The 25,861-nt window shown below is 65.5% G+C and overlaps 2 protein-coding genes across 2 annotated transcripts; both read right to left on the minus strand.

Annotated features, from left to right (window-relative positions):
• Window positions 1-270: 270 nt before the first annotated feature.
• On the minus strand, window positions 271-15,198 carry CYTH1 (cytohesin 1). The gene is made up of 13 exons (XM_058038657.1): window positions 11,856-15,198; window positions 7,311-7,393; window positions 6,575-6,639; window positions 5,885-5,951; window positions 5,633-5,751; window positions 5,249-5,329; window positions 5,047-5,159; window positions 4,820-4,968; window positions 4,614-4,725; window positions 2,249-2,325; window positions 2,079-2,150; window positions 1,612-1,766; window positions 271-1,396 (listed from the first exon to the last, which is right to left on the minus strand). The coding sequence occupies exons 1-13, from the start codon at window positions 11,926-11,928 to the stop codon at window positions 1,318-1,320; spliced, it is 1,245 nt and encodes a 414-aa protein (XP_057894640.1). The 5' UTR covers window positions 11,929-15,198; the 3' UTR covers window positions 271-1,317.
• Window positions 15,199-16,371: 1,173 nt separating this feature from the next.
• Window positions 16,372-25,251, minus strand: USP36 (ubiquitin specific peptidase 36). The gene is made up of 18 exons (XM_058038658.1): window positions 25,035-25,251; window positions 24,184-24,294; window positions 23,818-23,920; window positions 23,186-23,253; window positions 22,808-22,878; window positions 22,392-22,474; window positions 22,004-22,124; window positions 21,609-21,749; window positions 21,183-21,283; window positions 20,834-20,972; window positions 19,965-20,630; window positions 19,275-19,375; window positions 18,191-18,697; window positions 17,825-17,970; window positions 17,338-17,502; window positions 16,988-17,103; window positions 16,777-16,909; window positions 16,372-16,694 (listed from the first exon to the last, which is right to left on the minus strand). The coding sequence occupies exons 1-18, from the start codon at window positions 25,174-25,176 to the stop codon at window positions 16,690-16,692; spliced, it is 2,919 nt and encodes a 972-aa protein (XP_057894641.1). The 5' UTR covers window positions 25,177-25,251; the 3' UTR covers window positions 16,372-16,689.
• Window positions 25,252-25,861: the final 610 nt, after the last annotated feature.

The raw sequence follows: 25,861 nt of genomic DNA on the forward strand, positions 1-25,861 counted from the left end.
AGCAGCTGCAGCACCAAGAGCTGCCCCAGCCTGGAACAGAGCAGAGCTCACTGCCCTGTGCTCTGCACTGAGGCACCCCAGGCAGTGCCCTGGTGCCCAGGGGCAGCTGGTGAGGCACAGGGCTCACACACACCCCCAGCACACCACAGCCTCGGGCTGGGAGGAGCATTAACCCAGGCCAGGGCTGGGCACGGGGCAAGGGCTGACAGTGGCAGGGGACTCCAGCCCCGCCCCGAGCTGCACAGAGCACAGGAGGCCAAGGGAAGCGTGGTGCAAGTATTTATTTGTTGCTGATCTTCAGCACTAGTTTACAAGGCCATGGCAAATTAAAAAAAAAAAAAAAAGAAAAAAAAGGTTAGAATAAAAAATCCTGCCCACCCGCCCCACTCCTGTGAGGCCTCTGCACTGAACCATCCACATACAAAATAATCTACAAGGAGAAAACTATACAGGAGTATTTACACCTCTGATAAATAGACTAATACTGATCCAGGCGCCTCCAGACCGTGCGTGGGGATGGGGACAGGACAAGACACGGGCGATTGTGAGGCAGAGAGAGAGCTGGGGCCACAGCCAGCCCCCCAGCAGCAGCCGTCCCGAGGGCAGGCTCCACCAGGGCACCGTGCCACCCTGGCACACGGCCATGGCACAGGGATGTGCTGGGGCAGTGCCACCGAGTGCTGCCACATGCGAGGCGCGGCTCCCACAGCTGGGTGAGAGCACATCCCCGCCCTGCGTGGCACCACTGCCCGCCACCGGTCCCTGCCCTTCGTCCCTCCTGTGTCTGGGGACCACTCCAGTGCAGGGGGGCTGGCAGGGTCCAAGGCAGCAGCGTGGGGACGCCCAGGACAGACCCAGGCCCGCTACAACGAGGGCCAGGAGCTGTATCTCTGCAGGGCTGACACCTGCACCCCAGCACCTGTGGCACCCCAAAACCACCAGCTGCTCACCAACAGCTGCCCGCCCTCCTGCCCAACACCCCAAGAATGTCTGAGCACGGGTGCTGGGGACCCAGTGCCATGAGGCTGCAGGCTTGTTGGGGGTCAGAGGCAGGGAGGGTGCCCGTGGTGCTCAGGCCAGGGCTCCCAGGGGGGCTGTGTTCCAACCTGAGCCTCTGAGGACGCTCTCAGGTGATGAGGCAGGGTTGGGGGCAGAGTCACTGAGATGCCCATGCCCCTTCCCTCCCCCCGCAGTAAGAAATGGCTAAGCTGAAGCTGGGCCCTGGGCCTCAAGGGCCAGCGTGCAGCGTGGCCCCCACCCCACACGCCCCCAGGACAGGGGAGCACTCGGGCTGGCCTTGCAGGGCCAGTCTGGCTGCTAGTGCCGCTTGGTGGACGAGACCTTCTTCTTCCTGGCAGCCAGCATCTCGTAGAAGGGGTCCCGGCTGATGGCGGCCCTGGCAGGGGAACAAGGGCTGGGTCAGGCCAAGCTGCTGCAGGGATGGGTGCCACCCGCCTGGCCCGGCCCTGGGCAGGCCCCTCTGTGTCCCTGGGGAAGCTTTCCTCCCCCATCCCTGCAGGATGCCCTGGGAAGCACAGTCCCCGTTAGGACAGCAGGCAGGCCCCTGCTGTGCCCTGCCCAGTGCCCCCACGCACTCCTCCAAGCACTCACTTGATGCACTTGATCCACTCCTCCTTCTCCTCGGGCGTGGGGGCAGAGATGCGATACACGGTGTGGTTCCCCTCCACCACGCGCCCATCTGCCTCTGTCTTGCAGGCCTTGATCACCTGGTCCTTGTTGTCAGGGATGTAGAGCTCAAAGCAGTTCTGGGAAGGAGAGAGTGCTCAGACACAGCCCCCATTTCCAAAGGGGAGCCCAGACTGGGAGGGACAAAGCAGAGCCACACGCCTGGCACAGCCACCCCAGCACGGCACAGAGGGACAGACACACCGTGATTGTCACCCCCTGGCCCTGCATGTGCCCCTGTGGTGACCAGCCCCACTTTGATGAAGGCAGTGACCGCTCTGGGGCCCCCTGTCCCTCCTGGGGACATCTCAGCGTGCTGCAACACCTCCCAGCTTCTCCTGCCCAAGCCAAAGCTGCCCCCAAACCCCAGAGGACACTGCCACAGCACTCACAGGCTTCTTTGAGTCCTCCACCTCGCGGATGCTCAGGTTCTCCAGGGGGATGATGCCACGGGGCTCCTTATCCTGGGGCAGCCAAGCAGATGTTTAGCTGTGGGGTGGGACACCCCCCGCGCAGCCCCTTCCCGGCCCCAGCCCAGCTCACCCTGCAGGGGCCCACTCACCGTGGTGTACTCGAAGTAGTAAAGGCAGTTGTCCGTCAGGATGAACCAGCGCCGCTTCCACGTCTTCACCCTGCCTCCTGGGAGCAGAGAGGGCCAGTCGGGCACAGCCCTGAGAGCAGGGCCGGGCACACATGGCAGCTCGGAGCCAGCCAGGCACACGGAGCCCCAGAGGACACACAGAGCCAAGCAGAGGCAGGCAGCGGTGGGCAGCAGCAGCAGCAGGCAGCGCACACCGCACCCACCCGAGCAGGAAGCGCACGGATGAGGATGGAGGCGAGGGCGGCAGCGCTCCCACCCAAACACACATCAGCACAGCCAGAGGAAGCTGTGGCCAGGCAGCTCCCTGGGAGGACTCGGGGCTTTCTGTCCACACTGACCGTGGTCCCACTCGTCCTGGACCCCGGGCAAGGCAGACCCAGGGCCACGGCCGAGCTCCACAGCTGCCAGCACAGCGAGAAGCTGCCCTGCTCCCCGCACCCGGCCAGCTCCCCTCCAGTGCAGCCACTGCAGCAGTGCTGAATGCAGGATGAGCACCCACCCCTGCAGGATCCAGCAGGGACACCAGGAGCCACAGTGTACACTGGGGGTCCTGCTCATCTCCTTCCCGGCCAGGAAGGCACTGTGGCCCCTGCTGCCCTGTGCCAGCTGGCAGCCCACCCCTGGCCTGCCCCAGAGCAGTTCTGAGGGTCAGCACCAGTGCTCCCCGACAGCTTGGGGTGCAGGCATTGGAGCAGTGCTGGTGCCTCATGGGTTCTGCTGTGAGCCCTTAGCATAGGGCAGCACGCAGATCCATCCCATCCAGCTCCAGCCACTTGGCACGCCCTAACCACCCGTGCACAGGCTGGGGCCCCTCCCCAGGACACCCCAAACCTGTGCCCATCCCTTGTGTCACCGGAGGCAAGGACCCACTGGCCAGGCTGAGCTGTCTGTGGACATGGTGGTGCACAGCTGGGCGGGTGGCAAGGTGCCACCGTGGCCCTGTCCTCCCCTGGCTGGCAGAGGAGGCCACAGGCCTTGGGGAATGCATGGCATGGGCAGGCTGGCACCCCACGTCCCTGCCTGGAGGTGGAGAGGGGCTGTCCTGCAGCAGGCGAGGTCCCCGGGTGTGTGGGGTTAGCAGCAACAGCAGCAGCAATGAGACTCATCACCAGCAATTAAAAACGCAAAGGAAACGAAGCCCCAGCAGTGTGAGCAGAGCAGGGAAGAGGGGTACGTACCTCCTGGAGTTGGGGGCAAGGAAAGGAAGAGCCAAAATCATGGAAACATATAAATGAGGGAGAAAAGAAAATTAAAAAAAAAAAGGAAAAAAATAAAAAGAGGAACCCCAAAGCCCCCCGTTGCCCTGCGGGTCAGTGGGGCCGGGCTGCAGCAGGGAAGCTGTGAGGGGTTGGGCCAGCGGCAGGGCTGTGGGGGCTTGACTGCCCTGGCTCGCTGTGGCTCTGTGAGATGGGGCTCCTTGGCTGCTGGGGACAGGGCACAGCTCCCTCCACCCCTGGCTGAGCAGCAGGGTCCTTCCCTGCCCCCCAAGGCAGTTGGGGTCCACAGCCACTCTCCGTCTCTCCGCGACCCCATCGGTGGTGCCAACCTGAGCCTGGGTGTGCAGGGCCCCTCCAGTCAGGGACAGGAGAGCCTGGGCTGTCCTGTATCCCCCACCCCAGGGCAGGGAGCAGGCAGCTCTCGCTGTCCCCTCCCAAGGGCTGGCCACGTATCAGGAGTTCTAACCCCAGGCAGAACCCTGGGGAAACGCCCTAGCGGACCCTGATCCTGCCAAGGCCCATTCCCCCACCAAACCCGGGCAGAGGATCCCCCAGAGGTGCCAAGAAGAGAAGCCACAGGAGCCAGGGCGCGGAGGCTCCGGCTGGGAGCAGGGTGCAGCAGGGATGCCATGCATGCTGCCTGCATGTGGAGCCGGGATGCGAGGTGGTAATGCCGTGGGAAGGTGAGGCAGGGCTGGTCTGTGGTATGGAGGGGGACGCACGCAGCCTGGGGCAGCTCGCCGCTTGCTCCCGGGGGCCTGCTCCACATCCTGCTGTGACTCGGTGACCCGAGGGGCTTCGAGGTCTCTGTGCTCTGACACCAGACCCTGGTACCAGCTCTGTGCCCCGGGGCTTGCCCAGCCTAGAGGCAGAATCCCCCAGGACACCCACCCAGCCACTCTGCAGGGCCTCATCACTCTGAGTCTGCTCCTGCTGCCCAGCCAGGGGAAGACGGAGGGCTGGATGTACAGCTGCCCTTCCCATGAAGGCTGTGCCCGTCTCTGTAGCCTCCTCATGCTCCGAAGAGCCAGGCCAGCAGGAGAAGTGTGGGAAGCCCAGGGGCATTGCACCCTGGTGACAGCCTGCCCTCCCTTGCTGCTGGCACTCACCGAGCTTCAGGAGCCAGCCCTCCCGGTCGGGGTTGAAGAAGGTGTGGGTGAGGTCGTTGCCGTCATCCTCAGGGATTTTGAAGGGCTCATTCTTGATGCTCTCATACAGGTTCTGGTACAATGACATGGAATCAGCTCTGCTTTGCCCTGCAGCCCCGTGCTGGGCCCTGCCCCGGGCCAGCTTTGCAGCCTGGCCTGGCCCTCACCTGGAGCAGCTCCTCAGGCAGGTCCCCCCCGTCATTGATGCCGCGGTTCATGGCGATGAATCGCTCCGCCGTGGGCTTGTCCTTCACGTTGGGATTGTGCAGGCTCGTGTTCAGCATGATGATGGCAAAGGACAGCACGTAGCAGGTGTCTGCAGGGGCAGAGGGGAAAGTCGGCTGTGGGGCAGGATGATACCAGGGGCTGGTATCTGTCTGGGACAGGTGCCCACCTGTGGACTGGAAGACACCGGGGTTGCACTGGCAGTACCGCTGGGCAAAGGCCTCCATCATCCGGTCAATCTTCTGTGCCTCCCCCGGCAGCCGGAAGCTCCACAGGAACTGCCTGTGGAGAGCCAGCTGTGCTGCTGCTCTGGGGGCTCCAGGGTGCCAGCACCCGCCGGGGCCACGCTCAGCTCACAGCCCCTTACTCACCGCAGGGCCTGCACAAGGTTGAGGTCAGTGAATTCATGCAGCTCCACGAAGGCATGCAGGACTTGGATGTTGAACTCATCCCTGTGGGAACAAAGCCAGAGCACGAGGGATGCATGATCAGCAATCCTGTGACTGCTGAGCGGCTCCACTGTCCCTGCCCTTCTCCAGAGTCTACTCATGCATGGGGGAAAGCTGCAGTTACCCCCTGCTTGATCCCTGGTCTGGTCTGCACAAATCACCACTTGCAAGAGCCGGCCATGAACCGAATACCCCCAGCACCCCGAGTACCCCCAGTGAGCTGCCCTGCGAGCTCAGAGCTGCAGTGTCCCCTCTCTCAGGTGGCAGGAGCCCACAGCCCCCCCAGGAAAGCCGAGCCCAGCGCACCTCTCGCCCAGGTAGTCGCCGATGGCTGTCTTGTTGAGGCCCTCTCCCTTGTACAGGAACTGCGCAATGTCCTCACACGTGTTCTTCAGCAGGTCGTTCTCAATCAGGAACTGGATGCCCTGGAGGGGTGCAAGAGAGGTGCTTGGGGGTCTGTGGCTGCCCCCACCAGCCCCAGCAACCTGGACTGGGAGGTGGCAGAGCCCTGCACACCCCCAGAGCAGGTAACCAGCCCTGCTCCCCATGCCACAGTACCTTCTTGGGATCCATGTTGAACTTCTTCCTGCCCATGGCCACCTGCTTGTTCCTCTGCATGTTTTTCCTGCAAGGCATGAAGCAGCTCTGAGCACCTGGCAGGGCCCCACTGGGGCAATGCACGGTGGGGAGGGTCAGCCTGGACCGAGGGGACCCAGGCCCCCATGCCAGACCCATAGGGGACAAAGCCAACACACTGCTGCGTGTCTGCCCCACGCCATGGCCTGGGGCTGCTCTCAGCCTGCCAGGCCCCAGAACAGAGCAGAGCTGCCACCCCATGTCCTTGGGGTCCCCTGAGCAGAGGGGGTGCAGGCACAGCGCCTGTCAGCTCACCCAGATACAGGCAGGCTTGGGCAGGCTGGCTGTGGCAGGGCTCTGGGGAGAGCAGGGGTCTGGCAGAAGGGGACAGTCCTCATGCCCCGGTGGGTAACTGGGAATGATGCTGGGAGTCAGCTCCCACCGGGCCCCCTGATCCCCACTGGCACCAGCTCAGAATAACAAAGCTCGCCAGTGGCTGCGGCCAGACAGAGGGGCTGGGCCTGGCAAAACAGACCTGGGAGCGGCAGATCATCCTGGAATCCTGCTGCCAGGAGCTCAGGGCGCCTGGGAAAGCTGCTCACAGCAGCACCCGTGGGCTCAGCTGCCCTCGGCTCCCACACAGCCCTCGGGGGCACCGTGGGCTGGACTCACCTCTCCTCCGTGGAGCCCAGGTTCTCGATCTCATTCGTCACTTCTGCTATCTCATCCTTGAGGCGCTGTGGGGAGAGGGGGCGCTGAGACAAGGAGGTGCCTCCCCACCCCACAAACCCTGCAGCCCCCAGCCCTGGAGACAGCCCCACTCCCCCGCAGCCCCTCCCTCCCTTCTGCCCCCACCCCAAGCGCTGCCCAGGGGCTGAACCAGCTCAGAGGGCACCGGCACTGGAGCTGCCTGCCCCCCACTGCTAATCCCGGCCGCACTGCCACGCTCCCAGCATGCAGGAAGGAAGAGATTCAGAGGTTAACAAAATTACCCCTAATCCCTTCAGATCATGCCCAGCATATGGCAGTAATTAGCCTCTGCTGCCTTAATCAGGGACACGACTGACAGTGTCCCAGATGAGCCCCGACCTCACAGGCTCTTGCCAGGGCAGTGGCCTGGCCCAGATACGTGGTCCCTGCCCGTGCCAGGCAGGGGCTGGCGCAGACTGGCACAACTGCACAGCCTGGAGCTCTGCAGGGGACAGGAGAAGGCACGGCTGCTTTGGCAGGGCAGGGACGGCTGGCTGCCACCCGGGACCCCATTCCAGCTGGGACCCTGTCCCCAGAGCGCCCCAGAGGAGGAGCTGTGGGGCAGCAGCACGAGGGGTCCTGGATGGGGCTCCAGGGACCCTGCCAGCCAGGCTGCTGGCCCTGGCCAGGGGAGTGCGTGGGTCCCTGGGTATTGTACCTGTATGTCAGCCAGCAGCTCCTGCTTTCGGCGGCGGATGTTCTCCAGCTCCTGGCACTCCTCTGGCGTCAGGTCACTGGGCACTGAGCACAGACACGACCAGGTCAGCACGTGTGCTCCTGGCGATCAGGCCTGCCAGGCTCCTGGCACAGGCTCTGCTCCCAGCCAGCAGCTGTGGGCCTGGCTGGAGGCAGGAGGAGCTGGGCTGGCGAGCAGTGTCCCCAGCCCCACATAGAGGCCAAGTGGCACCAATGGCATGAAAGGAATTTGAGGGCAAGGGCATCTGCTCCCTCAGACTGTGGCAGCTGCAGAGTGAGAACCAACACGGGCCCCCGCATCACCTCCAGCACTGCTCTGCCAGCCCTGCTGCCCCCCCCGTGCCATTTCCCTCTGCTCTGCCCCAGCCGGGCTGGTGTGGGTGCCCGTTCTGCTCCCCACAGCTGGGCAGCTCTGCTGTGCCCTGCAGCACAGCTCCACTCCGACCTGCAGCCTGCAGGCTGCTCTGCTGCACCAGGTCAGCCCCAAACATCAACCAGCTCCTTGCAGCTCCCTCTGCAGTGGATTCATTGTTCTGGGGCAGAGCCTGGAGCTGGTGCAGCCTCCAGACAGACCCCACCTGCACACCACGACAGCTACACCTTCCTGTCACCCTGGGGAGCCAGATACCCCCTCTCCAACACCATTGCCCAGGGACACCACATGGCATTCCTGGTGCTCCTTGGCGTGTGACGTCCTTGCTTTACAGTGACAAGGTTCCCATTCCTGTTCCCTCCAGTCCCCAAGGTCACAGGCTCCCTCAAAAATGCTCCCAGGCCTCCTACTATGCTCCTGTCTCCCACCTGGTTCTGCGCGTTGCACCAAGGTCACCTGCAAGGACACCAAAACACCCTCCCTCCAGTGTTGTCCCCAAGGGAGGTGGCAGCAGGATCTGCCAGCTCAGCTCTCGTGTCACCCCCACCTCCCGCCCCGGGGTGCTGGGAACAGGCGTCTGCAGGGCTGTCCCCATCCTCCCTGCCCCAAGCATGACCCCCTGACCGTGAGGTCCCGTGCGCCACCACTGCCACCAGCCCAGACTCACCAGTGTCCCCAGCGCAGTCACTGCCCCACGCCAGGGCCCAAAGACCCCGCGTGCCTTTGGGCCAGCACTGTCCTCAGCTGTGCATCGATTCTCCCTGCACCGCCTCGGTGGGAGCTCGCCGGGTGACCCTGCACCCTGAATCTCTGAGCTCAGCACTTCCCCGCTCTGCCCTGGCCCTGGTCAGCTTCCTCCTTCACAGCCCCCTCCTGTTGCCAAGGCTGAGGCGCCTCGGCTTGCGACACTGGCCCTCAGACACGCCAACACTTCCCAATACTTGCAGTCTCCCATGTCGGGGAGCCTGAGCCAGACAGGCCGGCTGGTGGCACCAGGTTAAAAGTCACCTACGGTACCAGAGCTCTGTGGATGCACCCCAGCACCTCCCGCCCGCCCCATTCTCAGTATTCCCACCGGCACCAGCCCCCAGTGCCAGGCCTCCAGGGCGCCCAGCAAGCCCAGGCTCGCAGGGGCAGGGATGAGCCGTGTCACACCCGCTCATCAGACACAGAAACCCCCAAACCCTGGGCTCTGCCTGTGCCACAGAACCCTCCTGCCCAGCTGCAGGACCCCCTTGTCCAGCCGCCAGACCCCGAGCCCGTAGGGAAAGCCAAATTCATGCCAGGCCTCAGGCGAGCCCTCAGCTCTGCCTCTTCCTGCCCACCTGGGAGAGGACAGGGGTTCCAGCCGGGGTCCCCGCGGCCCCGGGACAGGCGTGGGGCAGAGGAGACGCTGCAGGGCAGCAGGACAGGACGGCAGGGCTGCTCCAGAGCCCCGGAAGGTCCCTCCCCGGTGGAGGCTGAGCACTCGTGACAAGCAGCCCAGCCATGTCAGCAGCAGCCAGAGGAAGAGAAACCCCAGACGCAGGAGCTTTTCTGGGGAAGGAAGGCGGCATTAACCCTTCCCTGGCTCTGCAGAGCAACTGCGCTGGAGAGCCCCAGCGAGCCTGGCCGCAGGCAGAGCAGTGCCGGGGGACGGGAGGCTGGAACAGACGCTGGCACAGAGATCGCACAGGTACCCACCACACTGCAGGATCCCACAGCCGGGATCCCCACCAGCGCAGGAATGCGGGGGTTCCCCTGGCAGGATCCTGTACTGGGGCAGCAGGACGTGCCCTTGGGGGCTCACCCCGGAGCAGCAGGATCTGATCTGTCCGTGGGGCTCACCCCGGAGCAGCAGGATCTGATCTGTCCGTGGGGCTCACCCCAGAGCAGCAAGATCGGATCTGTCCATGGGGCTCGGGGCTCACCCCGGAGCAGCACCCGCAGCCCCTCCGCACCTCACCCAGAGCACAGCCCCGCCGCACAGGGCTCTGCCGGCCTCGCCTCGGTCCCAGCGCCGCCCGCGGGCAGCGGGGCACACACGGGGGCACACCCGGACCATCGGCCGCCCCCGCCCGGCCCCCCGCGCCCCGGCCCCGCTCACCGTGACCCTGTGCCCTCAGCACCATGGTGCCAGAGCCGTCCCCGGCCCCGCCGGCCGTGCCCGAGCTGCCGTGCCGGGCGCGGACACCTGCAGCCGCGGTGCTTCCGCGGTGACTCAGGGCCCCGTACCAATGAGCTCCGCGGCCTCCCGGGCGTCATCCCGGCCTCGCCGGGAGCCGGCACCAGCACCACCCTGTTCCTGCCGCCATGAGCCGCCAGCACCTTAACTCCTGTGCTCCCGGCTGGGTGCGACACGGGCGCCGGGGCTGCTCGCCCTCCCTGGCTCAGGGCCCTGTGCTGGGGTCCCAGCCAGGCAGGCCCCGGCCCAGCCCTTCCTTCCTCGGAGCCGGCCAGGACACCCGGCCCGGCACATCTTGAGCACAGCCCCGGGCTCCCCTCCCTTCCCCTCCAGCAGACCCCCGGCCCCGCAGCTCCCCCGTCTCTGCCAGAGCTCCCCACTGCAGGACCAGGCCCTGTGCTGGCCGTGGGACCGCTGGTGCCCGCTGCCCTCCCCAGGCTCCATGGCATCGCCCACAGCGGGCTGGGACAGGGACAGGAGCCAGGAGAAGGACCAGGAGGCATGCCAGCCCCCACGGGATGCTGTTCCCCACTGTCTTGCCCCCTCGCTCCGGAGTGTCTGTAAGGACCCCACTGCCCCGTGCAGGACCCCGGTGTGGTGAGCCTGGGTGCTGTGGGGCCGTGCCTGCAGTGGGAGCGACCCCAGCACGTCCCTGTCCCCATCCCTGTCCCCGCCAGTTCCCTGAGAGGCTGCATCAGCTTCGGCTGCCTTGACTCAGCTAATTCCTGCTCAGCAGCAGGAGATGGAGACACGGCACCCAGAATGCCAGCTATGGAGCAAGGGCAGGTGGGCTTCAGGAGCCTCGGGGTGTGCTTCAGCCCCCTGAGCTACCGCAGCAGCGAGCCCTGCTGCCGGCCCACGCTGTGCCACGCCAGAGGGACAACAGCCCCGGGGTCAGGCAGGCCATGGGGACGAGCCCAGGGTCTCTGTGTGCTGCTGCGGGTGCCGCCACCTCCACCCCTCGGTGGGGTCCCGTGGGGCCCCCAGAAACATCCTGCTTGTCTCCTCACACCACATCCTGTTTTCACCATGTGCACACCCTGGCTTGCGTCAGCCCCATCCTTCCCCACCGACAGCTGAGGAGCATCAGGAGGAGGGTTTGGGGACAGGCCCTCCTGGGCTGCTGGACCCTGTGCTCAGCACACTCTCCCGCTTTTGTGCAGCCCTGCCCAACACCCCACTAAGCCTGCTTCCCCAACCCAGCGCCCACCAAGGAACCCTGTCCACAGCCGCTGCCTCGCTCCCAGTGGCTCAAGGCTCCAACATTCCCACGCACAGACCCCCAGCCTCCAGCATGGCGGGGTGAGCACCCGCTCAGCCATGTCTACAGACACTGTGCATGTGCAAGGAATTCAGCCAGGCAGGCACCTCGCCTGCTCCCAGCACAGCTTATGGGGCCAGGCCTCGAGAGCAGGGCCAAGGGGGTCCCACAACTCCCTGCCCACTGCAGAGCTCCCCAGTCCCACAGCTGGGCACGAGCCAGCAGGTCACAGAGGTGGCTGACCTTCAGCACACCCACAGCGTGACAGGAGCTGGGCTTTCCCACACAGACTTCCCTTTGGAGAGTGCCACCCTGCCCTCCGTAGCCAGCAGCACTTGTGATGAGTGCGACTGAGCACTCGCACATCCTCTGGGGCAGGGCAGGGGGGCTGGGGCAGGACCTGCCATGGCCATCCTGTGCTGCCTGTGACCTCCCAGCCACCACCACTGGCTCCCCAACACCCCTGTCCCACCATGGCACCAGCTCCAGCACAGGGCAGTGCCAGGCAAGGGGCCCGGTGCTTGCAGAGGCCCGAGCTTGGGAAGGCCGGCAGAGGAAGGAGGCAGTGAGACGGTGAGGACACTCTGTGCTGCTTTCAGCAGGAGCCATATGGAGCCAGAGCCATATGGAGTGGGAGCCATGGGCCTGCCATGCCTGCTGGGGGATGGGAGCCCCGCGGCACAGAGGGGAGGGGGCACGCAGTGCCTACCTGCCTTGGCAGCCACCGAGGGGCAGAGGAACGCCTGGAAACTGGAGGCGCAGAGCTCGCTGACCGTCCCCATGCCGCGGGGGTCCCACGCAGGATGCCACCGGCTCCGGGAGGGCAAGGCAGGGACGGGCAGAGGTCAGGCAGGAGCGCGCGGAGCCCAGACAGGCGCGCTGGCCGAGCAGTGGGCTCCCCGGTACCGGGCAGGCAGCCAGCGCCGAGGGCAGCTCCCCTACGCCCGGAGCAGGGCCGCCGGAGCAGTCCCGGCTCTGCCTGGAGCCGGCTCTGGCTCTGGCTCTGCCAGGGGAGCTCCAGCCGCAGGAGCCCACGCGCCAGCCCCAGCCAATCCCCGCCGCACCGGCACGCCAGCCCGTGCCACCGCCGGAGCCACAGCGGGCGCCTCAAAGCCACTTGGAGGACGAGGAGTTTGGAAGTTCCCAGCAGCCCCCCTGCCCCCGGCAGCCCCCTTGCCCCCGCGGGGGGCCGGCAGCGGGGTATTTTTAGAGAGGTTTTATCCCTCCGTATTAGAGCATTAAGCATCAGGAGCCGGCGGTCGCATAGCAACGAGCGCCGCATGAAGGAAGGAAGGTGCACCCAGAGAAGCGCGGCGGTGCAGCGTGGGGGTGCCGGCACGGCCCCCGCTCCTGGGGCGCAGGGCCCGAGCCCTGATCCAGCCCCACGGGCTCGGCCAGCCCTGCGTGCCAGCACAGACAGACACTCTGGGCATGCCCCAGAGGTGCTGCCCACTCTGCTGCGGCCCTGGAGCACCAGGGCTCCTGCAGCAGGAACCGGGGGTCGTGCCCTGGGATCCCAGGCTGGGGCACAGCTGTGGAGCTGGGGAAATGCACCACCCTCCCAGCCCACAGGCACTGAGCAAACCCAAACCGGACTGACAGCTCCTCTCCTCAAAGCAGGAGCGATCCTGAGCGCAGGGCATGGCCATGAGTAACAAACCCCAGGGCCTGTCAGGGCAGGAGCAGCTCGACAGCTCCGCTCACCCGCCCCTGCATCCACCGGGATCGCTGAGCCAGGAGTAACTCGAGCAGGGCAGGCAGAAGCCCAGACGGGGCGGGCAGTGGGGAAGGGCACCCTGGCAGGCAGGAGCAGTCCCTGATCCCTAACTGCAGAGAGGAGGAGAGAGTGGAGAAGGGCAGCTGACAGGGCAGCCAGGCTGTGACTGACCTGCTTTCAACACCACTTCCCCTTTCCCAGGGGCCAGAGCAGTGGTTGCCACATTACCAGGAGGCAAAAGGGCAAGCGAAGGGAGCCGGGGGCATGGGGAGGCTGAGCTGGGCACGTGCTGTACAAGCTCCTGCCTGGGCCTGGACTGGCATCTGGAGAAACCCCAGTGTGGCACAGGCACGTGGGTGCTGTGGCTGGGATGAGGCAGGGCCAGGTGGCATCTCCCGCACAGAGTGACCTGGATGCCTGGCTGGGTCCTTGCAGCCTGTCCAGGCAAGGTGGGGTGTTTACAAACCATAGATACAGCCCTGACAGGACTGCAAGTGTCACCAGCAGGGCTCATTGTTCTCTGCTCCAAACACCTGAGAAGAGGAACTGCCTCTGCCCAAGTCCCTGGCACTGCTCTCCAAGCCTGGTGCTACCCCAGCAGTGTCTCTCTGCCTCTGACCTGGGAGTCCATCCCTGAGCTCTGTGGAAGAGTGGCTCCCCAAGCTGGGCCCAGCAACTTGTCCAGGCTGACCCCACACTGTGCTGGGGCACCAGCAGCAGCTCCCCCAGCAGTGCTCCCTGGTGCCCAGGGACACGCCGTGGTCCCAGCATGGGACATGCCATGGTCCCAGCATGGGACAGCCAAGCCTGCACCAAAGGGGTGCCAGCACCCATCGGCAAAGCAGGATTTTGCAGGCTGGTGGCGAGGAGGGCAGGGACTGCCTGGTTGAGGAGCCCTCAGCCAACCTGCTGCAGAGGTGGCAGCCCACCCTCCTTTGGGGATCCCCCACACCTTGCACAGCCCACCCTGCCCCAGACAGCGAGGGCCCCTGGCACAAGCTGCTTTGCTGGAGGCTGCATCAACCCTGCTTAGAGAAATCCCTTAATCCCCAGGCCAGAGTGAGCTGTAATCCCTTGGGGGCAGCGGGATTACCAGCGCTGCCCAATCCCCCTGTCTCTGGGGCCAGCCTGAGCCGTGCTGGGGCCCAGCTCAGGACACGGTGCCAGGACAGGACTGTGCTCCCACATCCTCTCACCGGTGCTGCAGCTCAGCAAGGCAGGAGCAGCCAGGATGCTTCCCCACGGTCCAGAGGTGTTTGAGCCACGCCACTGCTCCGGTCAGTGCCGCTCTGGGGTGGGCTCGGTCTCGCTGCTGTCCCCACGGGGAGATGCTGGCAAGGGGGTGGGAATGCAGCCCCAGGCCTGGCAGGAGCAGGGGGAGCGCACATCTGTGCCGCCAGCTGCTCGCCCTGGGATTTGCTCTCTGCCGAGGCAGACGGCTGAAGAGGGGCCGTGAGCCGTGGGGCAGACACTGGCGTCAGCACAATCCCACCAGAAACAGACTGCCCGTCGGCTCCCACCACGCTCCAGCCTCGCAGAATGTCCTTGGCTAAACCAGCTCAGCTTAAGGGCTCCGGGGCAGGGGCTGTGCTGCCCCAGCACAGGAACACTGGGGTGGAGGCGGCTGCGCACTCCCTGCCTTCCCCGCGGCACGATGAGCGGCACATTTCCAATGCCGAGAGATGACCCGGGATGTCTTCCAGGTGATTCCGGGAAGCACCAGAGGCTGCTGGCAGAACCACTCCCCACAGCGCTCTCCTGCTGATGGGCTGTGTCTGACAACACCCGAGCCAGGCCGCAGCCGCCGGCACCTCCTTATCTCACACAGCGAAGTCCTCGCAGGCCAGCACTGTCACTTCTGGGGTGGAACAGCAGCTCCTAATCGGCCGTGTCGCACAGCTGGGCAGGAAACCGGCCGCGAACCAGCGCTGCCGGCAGTGGCACTGGGCTGGCACCGGCTGCTCCCAGGAAGAACGGGCACCAGCACGGCTCCAGCACCGGGGCCGTGTCCCAGACCTCACCCAGGCTCCAGTGTCCCCTTAGCAAAGGCCCTGCCCGAGGAACACCACCTGCCGTCACACGGGCAGCGGCCCGGGAGAGACCGGGCACAGGCAGGGCGTCCCTGCCCAGTCCCGGTCCTCGGCACCGGGAGGAAGGAACGCTCTGCGGGCACGGAGGGCGGAATGCACGGGCCTGAGAGCGGAGACCCTGCAACCACTGAGCCACCGGGGCCCGCCCGGGAGCGGCTCCGGGCACACCGGGAGCGGCTCCGGGCACGCCGGGAGCTCCGGAACCGGGACTGTGACATTCAGCAGGCGCCATCGCGGCCAACCTGCCCCGAGCTCTGCGGAGCCTGGCTCGGCAGCGCCGGGGGAGCACCGGGGCAAAGTGCGAGCGGCGGACGGAAGGCGTGCGGGCAGTACCGGAGCTCCGCGGGCCCGGGAGGGCGGCCCGGCGGCGCGCCCGCCCCCCGCGCTACCGGCGGGCACCAGGTGCCAGTTCCGCCCGGCGCTTCCTCCGCCGCCGCCCGCACGATGCCGCCAAGGCCGCTCTGTCACTTGCGGGCGCAGGTCCCGCCGCCACCGCCGAATCCCCGCCCGTCCCGGAGCCACCGCCCCCGGTCCTGCACCTGGGAGCGGCCCGGCCCAAGCGCGCCCCGCCCGAGAGAGGCGCCGCCGCCCAGCGGGGACCACGGGCTGCCCAACACCTCGCCCCGGGCCAGGTGGGTGTCCCGGAGCCCCCCGCCCGCCCCCGGCCCGCACTGACCGCAGCCGCCGCCCTCCTCCTCCTCCATCCCGCCGCCGCCGCTCCGGCCCCGCCCGCGTGACGAGCGCGCCGCAGCCGCCACGGCCGGCACCACGTGACCCCGGGGGGCGGAGCCTGGCAGGCCCCGCCCTCTTCCGCCCGTCCCGGTGACCCTCCCGGTCCCGGTGATTCCTCCACATCCCGGTGACCCCTCCCGTCCCGGTGACCCTCCCGGTCCTGGTGATTCCCCCACATCCCGGTGACCCTCCCGGTCCCGGTGATTCCCCCACATCCCGGTGATTCCACATCCCGGTGATTCCCTCCCGGTCCCGGTGATTCCCCCACCCATCCCGGTGTTTCTCCCCTCCCCGTCCCGGTGATCTCATCCCGGTGCCGGTGATTCCCTCCCGTCCCAGTGATTCCCTCCCGTCCTAGTGACCCCACCCGTTCCCGGTGATTCCCTCATCCCGGTGACCCCCACCCATCCCGGTGTTTCTCCCCTCCCGGTGCCGGTGATTCTCCCCCATCCCGGTGCCCCCTCCCGCCGCTCGCCCCTCGCGATCGCAGCCGACCACGGCCGAGTGACAAAGACCGGGATTTATTCAGTTCCATCCTTCAGTTCCCGCAGCGCCGACGGCAGCACTCCGGCCCCGCAGGGATCCATCCCCCGGTGCCCCCGCGCCAGCGCGGGCCGGGCCGGCACGGGCCGGGGGAGGCTCTCCATGCAGCTGGTGCAGGGATGGGGCGGCGTTCTGGAGTGACGGCGGCAAAGGGGAGGCACAGCAGCACGGAGCAGCAGGGACCGGCTTGAGGCACTTGCCAGGAGCCCCCGCAGGCGCGGGCTGGGGCAGGAGGGGAACAGGCACGGAGAGGATGATGAGGAGCCCGGCTGAGGCAGGCTGGAGGCGAGGCAGTGTGGGCAGGCTCCTGTGCAGCTGGAAAGCAGCTCCCCGAAGGAGAAGGCACACGCCCAGGGCTGTGGCTCTATTCCCTCCCCTCTCAGCTCCACCGCCAGCTCCCAGGACAGCGCTGCCCTCGGTCCCTGACCCGGGACTGCTCCTGAGCAGTGGGGACGCAGATCTCAACCTGCGAGGAAGAGCAGCGTCAGCCCCCAGCAGGCTGCCACCCCCAGCCCCAGGCTCTCTGTGCCCCCTCACGGCTCACTCACCCGAGAGCCGGTGGCCCAGGCTGGCCATCTTGGCAGGATGCGACATCAACCAGAAGTTGCGCTTGTTCTGCAACTTCTGGAACGGATTTGAGTCTCTCCTTCTCTCCTGCTTCATCTTCTTCATTTTCTTTACCTGTGCAGAGGTAGGAGAGCGCTCAGGTCAGCGTGCAGAGGCCGCAGCCCCCTCCACCTGCCCCAGGCCAGCACACACCTTTCCTTTGTCGAACTCCTGGTCCCACTCGTCAATGACGGTCTTGCTTTGGGCCAGGGCTGATGATCGAATGGCATCCTGGCTCACGGCCGAAATCTCACCCTGCCACGTCAACACTGCAGAGCAGTGCAGTCAGCAGAGGACCAGGCTGTGCCCTGGTGCCCCAGGCCCTGCCCCGGGGCTGGAGCCCCTCGCTGCCCACCCTGTGCCAGCCCCATGCCCAGCTGCACCTGCCCGCCTGCACTGGCTGGGGGGCTCAGGCCCTGCAGAGCTGGGGGGCTCTGCCCCCACCCGGGGCTCAGGGCAGGGGGCCTGCACGGCTGTTCGCCCACCAGGTGAGCCAGGATTACCTTGTTTGCCGTAAGCCTTGTCCAAGGAGTTCTGGAGCAGCTTGTCCACCACGCTGGACTCGCGGCCCTCAGGGGCTGTGCCTGCCCAGCTGCTGGCCACAGGGCTCGGGGCAGCCAGGGAGGGTCTCTCATCCCCAGCCTGGCTGCCACTGGGACGTGCTGCCACTGCAGAGAGAGGCAGGGTGAGGGGGAGCCAGGGGAGCCAGGGCAGCTGCCGTGTCCCTCCCTCCCCAAAGTGATCCCATCCCAGCAAACACCATTTGGACAGACAGGCCCTCATGGCTGAGGGTGTCTGGGCACACAAGTGCCGGTCCTGGGGGTCCATCAAGGGGCCTGTCCCCACCTCCTCCTCCAGGGCACAGGCACTGCCAGGCAGCTGTGGGACCCGCAACAGCGGGGATGGCACAGCAGTGCTCCAAGGGGGCTCCTGGGCAGACCAGCCGCCGGCTTGGGCCTGCCAGGCACCAGACGGGGCACAGGGGCACACCTGGGGTGGGGGCAGTGGTGGCGGGGATGGTGCTGGCAGCCAGGCTGCTGAGGCTTTCCATCCTCTTGCGCTTGCGGTGCTTGTGCTCTCCAGCCTCCACCGTGCTCTGATGCGTCCCACAGGGCTCTGGCTCAGCTGTCCTGGAGCTGGGGAAGGCAGCAGGGTCAGCTCACACCAGCCAGACCACGGCAGGAGAGTCTGAGCTGCCCACAGAGCAACAGGGCACAGAGACACCTGAGGTGAAGCCACCCACAGGGACCAGGTGGTCAGCTGGATGCACACTGAGGTGCATCCCACCTGCACAAAGGTGAGAAGCCCTGACTCAGGAGCCTGACCTCAGGCTCTCACATGTCCCTCGTCCCTCACCTGTCTGAAGACAGCACTCCAGAGCTGCACTCTTCTGTCTTCTTCAAAGGGCTGTCTTTGCTCCTGTTCTTCCTTTTCTTCTTCTTCTTCCTCTTGAGGGGTGGGGCTGGCTCCATGCCCAGGCCAGTACTGGGTTCTGGCACAGGTTGCTTAGGCCCACTCTTCATGTCCTGACAGGCCAGACCATGGCAGAGAGCCCTGTGTGCCCCCTCCTTCCCCATGACAGGCACCAAGTCCCCTGGAGCAGCAATTTTCTTCTTGGGGGGCCTGGAGTCTTTATCAGTGGAGTCCTTCTGAGAGGCAGTGCCCTCCTTCTTGGGGAGCCGGGACTCTTTGTCCTCGCAGTCCTCGGGAGAAACAATCCTCTCCTTCTTGGGAGGGCTGGAGACTTCACCCCCGTCCTTCCCAGCCTCAGCACAGGGGCTCTGGTCTGTGCCACGATGTTTCCTCTTCCTTCGCCTCCTTCTGAAGGAACCCTCCGGCTGCTCCTGGCCAGCCCCCGTGTCCCTGCTGCCAGAAAGGAGGAGGGGTGAGGGGTGGGCAGTGGAACCAGGGGTCAGCAGCGAGGCTGGGTGCTGAGCAGGCAGCGTGAGCACGAAGCTGAAGGCTGACTTTTCGGGATTGGGAAGGTCAAGAGCAGATGAGGACAGGCTGAAGGACAGGAAAAGAGGCTGATCCAAAAGCCAGGAAGCCCCTCTCTTCCTCCCTCCCCTGAGGTGCAGGGGCACAGCACCCAACTGCTGCCAAATTGCCCACAAGATGGGAATGAGATGCTGCTCTGCGAGCACTCGCAGGCCCCACAGCACACTGGGAAGGACTGGGTGCTGCTGCAGCACATGCTGGTGCTGAAGGCTACGAGGGACACCCAGGGCAAGATGGAGACCAGGCTGGTGCCTCCCGATCCCATGGGACACTAGTACGGGGTCAGGGCCTGCAGAGCTCCCTCCCTCTCTGTGTCAGCTCCTCTCAGAGCTGGAGCACGCCCTGCCAGCCCTGGGAACAGAGAAGCTGCTGCCAGGCCACACAGATGGAGCCCCCACAGCCTTCCTGCCATGCGGGAGCTGGCAGCAATGGCACTGCTCACCTGGACTGGCCCAGAGGCCCGGCACTGGAGTCAGGATGGGCGCCTGAGGGCTGGGGCTGTGCTGGGTGCTCACTCACGCTCACCTCCTGAGAGGCTTTGCCCTGCAGTTATTGACACAAATAAAAACTTGGCCGTCCAACACCAGGGATTCCATGAGCCAAGAGAAAAAGGGGAGCGCAGAAAAAGGGAAGGAGAACAGACACAGACAGGGGCAGGCAGGTGGGGGGTGGGAGAATCAGAAGTGTGTTCAGTTAGAAGAACAAAGGAAAAAAGGAAAGAGAGAAATTAAAAGACCTGGAACCCCTGGCATCCTCCTGAGCCCACTCACTGCCTGTGGAGGAGGCTCCCCCACACCCTCCTCTGTGCCATCACCCCGTGCCACTGACCCTGGGACAGGTGACACCAAGAGGGTGCCAATGCCCCCCCACACACACACACTGCAGGGACTGGCACAGTCACCCCTCTGTGCCAGGCACGGGGGCAGGAGCCATCCCCTGCATCACTCAGAGATGTGGACAAGAGCCAGGCCTGACCCTGAGAGGGGGAGCAGCCACCACAGCCTGGGTTGGAGCTGGGGGCTCTCCCCACCCACCCACCCACCCACCCAGCCCTCTCAGCAGGAGCCCTACACAACCTGCTCAGGAGGCACAGGGTGTCAGCTGGAGTCCCTGGGCAGAAGCTCAGACTCACCTGTTTGGCTGAGAGCTCTGTTTTCCTGGCCAGCAGTGCTGCCGTGGTGCTGCCCCACTGCAGGGCAGTGCTGCCCACTGGGGAGGGCTTCACAGGGGCTGCCCCAGAGCTTCTGGAGACAGCCAGGTCAGAGTCTTTGGGGACAGCCGGCTTGGTGCCAGGGCCAGCAGGGAGGGGGGTGCCACAGTTCCGTCCCTGAGAGGGGCAGAAGCTGCTGGAACTGCTCCTGGCCCCGTGGCTCTCCTTGGCCAGCTGCCCTACTGTGCTGCCCCAGGAATTCTTCTTCAGGGTCCTGGCCACGGCCCCGCAGGCACTGGGCTCCTGGCTGGACTTCAGCAGCTGGGATGAGGTAGGTGCCTTCTCACTGCCCGAGCCCTGTGGGGGCAGCCCTGCTGTGGCCCTGCACATGGTGCTGGTGGCATGGAAGCCTGCTCTGGGCATGCCAGGTGTCTGCAGCTTCCTGGGCCTCTGGCCTGTGTCACAGCCCAGCACAGTGGCCTCGTGGGTGCCTTTGTGGGGCAGTTTGGATAATGGGGTCTGAAAGGGAAGCTTTGACAGAGCAACTCCGTTTGTCAGCTTTGACCCCATCCCGGGAGAGCTACGGGCGACAGGGACTCCAACATCACCTGGGGCTGGCAGCCCCTTCCCCAGCAGCTTGTCTTGTTTCTAGACACAGAGAAAGAGACAAGTTCGGTGAGGAGAGCCACAGACACAGTGATACACCCTCCCCATGCCCAGCCAGGATCCCTGGTTCAGCAGGATCAGGATCTGCCCTGCACAGCACCCTCCCACTCCCCCACCCCAGCCTGGCTGCAGCCCCAGGGCCCGGGGAGCAGCAGCTCCTGGGAGCACCAACCTTCAGGACTCACCGGGCCCATGGGTGGCACACACAGGGTCCCGTTCATGGCAGGTTTCTTCACTGGTCTGGAGTCACTGGCAGTGCAGCCGGGTGGGCTGAAGGCAGCCGTGGCCACGGGCCCTGCTGAGCTCTTCCTGGGGCTGCCCAGCCTGGGCAAGGCAAAGCACATCAGCCCTGGGGACGTGGCTGAGCAGCACACACGAGGAAGGGGAGGCTGGAGGAGGTGAGGTGCTACAGCAAACCATGGCAAGGGGCTGGACCCCTCCCTGCCACCCCCACCCTGGGCAGCACACACACACAGGGGCCTTGGGGCTGCTTGGTCAGGGTAGGGAGCCATGAGGCACAGGGTGCTCTCTCACCTCAGGTAGAACAGCACATAGGCCTGCTGGTTGAGAACCACCTTGATGTTGCTGGGGTGCACCTCGTGGTCGTTCATTCGATACCACTGCCCATTGCTGGCCTGTGGAAGAGAACATGGAGCGTGGTCAGGCTGTGTCTGAGGAGAACGGGGTCAGGCTCTGCCCAGGGAACCACCTGGCCTGCAGAGCCGCAGGAACAGCACCCACCATCACAGCTCCTCTCCCCAGAACCCACAGATGGCCCAGGGGCAGGCCAGGGAGCTCTGTCAGGGCAGACCTTCATGTTTCCCACAGTCCATGCCCCATGTGCAGTGCTCCACACCACCCACCCGGCCAAGCACGCTCCTTTCTGCACCCTGCAGGGACCCACAAGCACCTCCCAGGCCCCAGCCCAGACAGGGTGCCAAGGGAGCATCCTGGGCTCACCTTCACATAGCAGAAGTAGTGCCCAGCGTTGCAGCTGTAGCCAGAGTGCACCAGCACTGCATAGAGCCCATAGGTGATGGGATCGCCCTTGGGCTCCGACATGTACGGCCGGATGTCCAAGATCTCAGGGTACCCCACGTCCTGTGCAAAGAAGATGTCTCAGGAGCTGCCATGGCTTTCTTGCCAGAGCACGAGCAGCTCTGCTGTGCTATGAGCCCCATCTCTGAGGGAGGGGACCTGCCCTCCCCAGGCAGAGGCTGTGGCGAGGAAGATGCCAGGATGAACCCAACTTCCCCCACTGGCAGCAGGACTGCACCAGGACCGCCTCCCACCCTGCTCAGGGGCAGGACCTCGGGCCAGGACACAGCCCTGGCTGGGGATCACTGAGCTCTCACCTTGGTGATTTTCCTTCCACCTGAAGGGCCGCAGCTGCCAAAGCGTTTCAGTGAGATGGTGAGAACGTTGGAGGCTCGGTGGATGGTGAAACGTTTGCTGGCTGGCACTTTCTTCCTGCACCTGCCCAGGAAAGCTCAGGCTATTCAAGCTGTTCCAACACGCACATGGCTGCCTGCCCTGGCCACACAGCAATGGCAAACCCGACGGGAACGGTGCTGCTGGCACCAGGCACTGCTCCAGACACCTCCCCACGGCCATGCCTTTGAAGACAAAGCAGCTGAGGGGCAGCAGGCTTCATCCCAGGCCCTGCACCTCGTGGTTTAGCCAGGCAGCAGGCACAGCAGCCCTCCCACAGCTCACCCATGGAGCCCAGCAGCCCAGACTCACATGCTGCACCTGTAGGCGTTGTCCCCACCCAGCTGCTCCGGCTTCACAAACAGCTCCAAGGCCCGCACGATGTTTGCGGCTCGCTGCAAGGACAGGGCGGGGGTCAGGGCACCCGGGGCCTGCCCACAGCACAGCCCCGCTGCCTGCAGAGGCACGGGCACCAGGAGAGAGCACACAGCACAGGGCCAGGCTGCCCCAGAGCCCTGAGCCTGGCACGGTGTGGGGGCTGCTCTACCCCAGAGCACTGCCAGCCTGCACAGAGGAGTCACGGCTCAGGGAACAGGCACTGCTCTGTGAGACAGGGAAGGAGGAGCAACAGCAGGGGCTGCTGCCCTCCTGCCAGCAGGTCAAGGAGCCTCAGAGCAGGAACAGGCCCTCAAGAGCACAGAGCCCCATCCCCAACCCTGCAGCAGTACCTCGACCTCCAGGGTCACGTCCAGGTAAGGGTCGTAGGTATCCGAGACAGTCTTGCACTCCAAGCATTTCACTGCAAAGGAAGAGCCATGGGCACACCCTGGCACACCCCAGCATGGCACACACAGCTGCAGTGTCCCCCCAGCCCAGGCATGGGCTCTGGGAAAGCAGGTGATGCCAGACCACTGGGAACAGCTCCTTGTGCTGAGGGCAGTGAGCTGGGGACCCACAGGCAGTGGCTTCTCCCATTGCCACAGCAGGGATAGTGACCCACAGGTGCTGCAGGACTGACTGACTGCAGCTCTGGGTAAGTTAAACATGTGAGCCGTGTTCCCAAAGGGTTTCACTGCCCAGGCCCAGCCCAGGCTGCTGGTACTCACCGCGGGAGCGCAGGTAACCGCCGAAGATCTGGTGAACCAGAGTTGTGGCCTGGGTCTGGCGATCCAGCCTGCAGAGAGACAGCAGCACAGATCCCACACTGCAGCAGCCAGCCCTGCTGGACCCCTCAGGACAGCCCCTCTCTGTTCTGGCCAGTGGCTGGGCTGTGGGAAGTCACAGCCCCTGCCACACTGCTCTCCCTGTGTCCCAGCTGAGGGGTGACACCAGGCTCCAGCACACGCCTTCCTCCTGGCTGGAGCTCAGAGCAGAGGCAGAGCTTCCCAGGACAAAGGGCCTGGGGGAAGCTGCCCTTCTGCAGCCACAGGGCTGGGGCTCAGCTAGCAAGTAGGCCTGTATCCCTCAGCAAGTGGGATTTGATCCCAGCAGCCTCGGGATTTGGGGACAGGACTGCAGCTATGCTGAGGTGGAGGAGTCAGCAGAAGGTGAACAACAGCCCAGAGCCCTGTCCCTGAGGGGCAGAGCTGGACCCCACACCCAAGGCCCCTGGAGCCAGAACCTCCCCACAATAAGGCTGACCTGGGGCACATGTTCACTCCACAGTCCACTCCCGTGAGTGCAGGGGACCAGCAAGGGAACAGCAAAGAGCAGTGATGGGCCAGCAGGCCCCACATACTTGGTGTAGCCATTCAGGCAGGCCTTCTGCATGGCATCGATGGTGTAGCGCAGGAACTCGTGTGCATCCTCCTGCCTGCCGAAGCGCAGGTTATGGGAAATCTCTGCAAGAGAGGGAGCGCTCAGCACGTGCTGCAGCAGATGCCATCCCTCCCTGCCTTCCCTGGGGCAAGGGCTCTGGGCTCTGAGTCCCCTCAACCCAAACCAGACACCAGACTCATGTCACAGAGGAAGCCCCTGGCAGCCCAGGAAGTCTTCAGGCACTCCAAGGCTCCATGAGCCATCTCAGTGGAGCTGTTTGCCGAAACGTGCCCCAGTCCCAACAGTTCTGCTCCCACATCTGTCACGGGGGGTCAGCCCTCCTTACTCTTGAGGTCTCGGATGATGGAGAGTGGCTTTATTGCATTGCCGCTGTTGGCAAAAGCCTGAATCGTGTGGTTCTGCATAGTGCACATCATGCAGAAGCTTCCGTGGGCACCTGGAGCAGGAGAGATGACATGACGTTGGGGGCAAACCCGGGAGAGATGGAGGCAGGACAGGGATCTCTGGTCCAATACAGCGAAGCCATGCTCAGCTTTCCCAATGAGCTCCATGCCACAGGAGATGAGGACCAGCTCATGCCATCCCAACTGGCACGGCCCATATCAGGAGATGGGGACCACCCTGTCCCATCCCAACTGGCACAGCCCATCCCAGGAGCAGCCAGGGCAGCTCCCCAGATGAGACAGCGTTCACATTGAGAGAAAACAGGACCCAGGTATGCACTGGACCAGCCCACAGCTCGGCCCTGAGGGGCACATCCCGCTGGCAGTGCTAAGGATGGGGCTGCAAGGCCTGTGTGTTCCTGCAGTGACAGCTCACAGCAGCGCCTGCCACGCTGCTCCTCTGCACTCCCCACAGTCAGGAGCTACTCGGGACCCCCCAGCTGAGCCCCCAAGAAGCCATCAGGCCCCATTGGGCCCATCTCAGTCCTGGCGACACCCAGCAGAGACAAAGATGCCAAGCTTGGAAACACTGCTGTGGCCAGGAAAAGGGAGTAGGACTCAGGAACAACCTCTTGACAGAGAAACAGGCAGAAAGGAGCAGGGCAGGGAAGGCGCATTCTGATATCTGCACTCCCTCACAGAGCCAGGCACAGAGCGCTGAGAGCAGCACTGTGAACAGCACAGGCAGGCGCTGCTCGTCCCTCCAAGCCCCTGCACCGGGGTCCCCACTCACAGGTGCGCCCGTGCTCCCGGGACAGCAGGTAGTTGGTCAGCGGCGGCGTGTAGGTCAGGCACTGCAGCGCCGAGTTCAGGAAGCAGGTGTTCCCCAGGTTGCTCAGCCCGGCGCCCACTCGGTGGACCCGCTCCCACTTCATGGAGAGGCTGTGGGCCGGGAAGAGCACCTTCTGCGGCGGGGGGATGCCGTCCCCCGCGGGCCGCGGCGGGGCATGGCCGTGTCCTGCGGGGAGCAGACCGAGTCAGCCGGGGCAGGAGCGCGGGAGGGTCCCTTGGGCCTCTGCACTCACCCGGGGGGTTCTGCGGCCGCTCCGCAAGGCCGCCGGTGACGCCGAGGGGGCGGCCGGTGGGCTCGGCCCCGATGTGCTCGTACTTGTCCCGCAGGTGGCCCAGCTGCCCGGCCAGGCCGCGCCGGGCGGGCACGAACTCGATGCGCTGCTGCAGCACGGAGCGGGCGGCGGCGGCCAGCGGCCGGCCCAGCTCCGCCGCCGCCTCCCGCCGCCCCGGCTCCAGCGCCTCCCGCAGCTTCTCCGCGATCATCGCCGTGGGCGGCCGGCTCGGCGGGCCCGGCGGCCGCGCCTGCAGAGAGGGCGGAAAGCGGCGGCTGAGCGGGGGGCACCGGCCCGGCCAGGCCGCTCCCGCCGCGCTCCGGCTCTCAGAGCAGCCGGCCGCCGCCACGGCCCCCTCGGCCGCCGCCACCGCCCCTCGGCGGGTCCCTGGGCCGCCACAGGCCGGTGCCAAGCCCCCGCCGCCATCCGCGGTCCCGGCCCGGCCGCCGCCATATGCGGCCCGGGAGGCGCCGGCGCTCCGCTCCGCACGGGCGGC

This window comes from Melospiza georgiana, chromosome 21, assembly GCF_028018845.1.
Source record: "Melospiza georgiana isolate bMelGeo1 chromosome 21, bMelGeo1.pri, whole genome shotgun sequence".
NCBI classification, from domain to species: domain Eukaryota; kingdom Metazoa; phylum Chordata; class Aves; order Passeriformes; family Passerellidae; genus Melospiza; species Melospiza georgiana.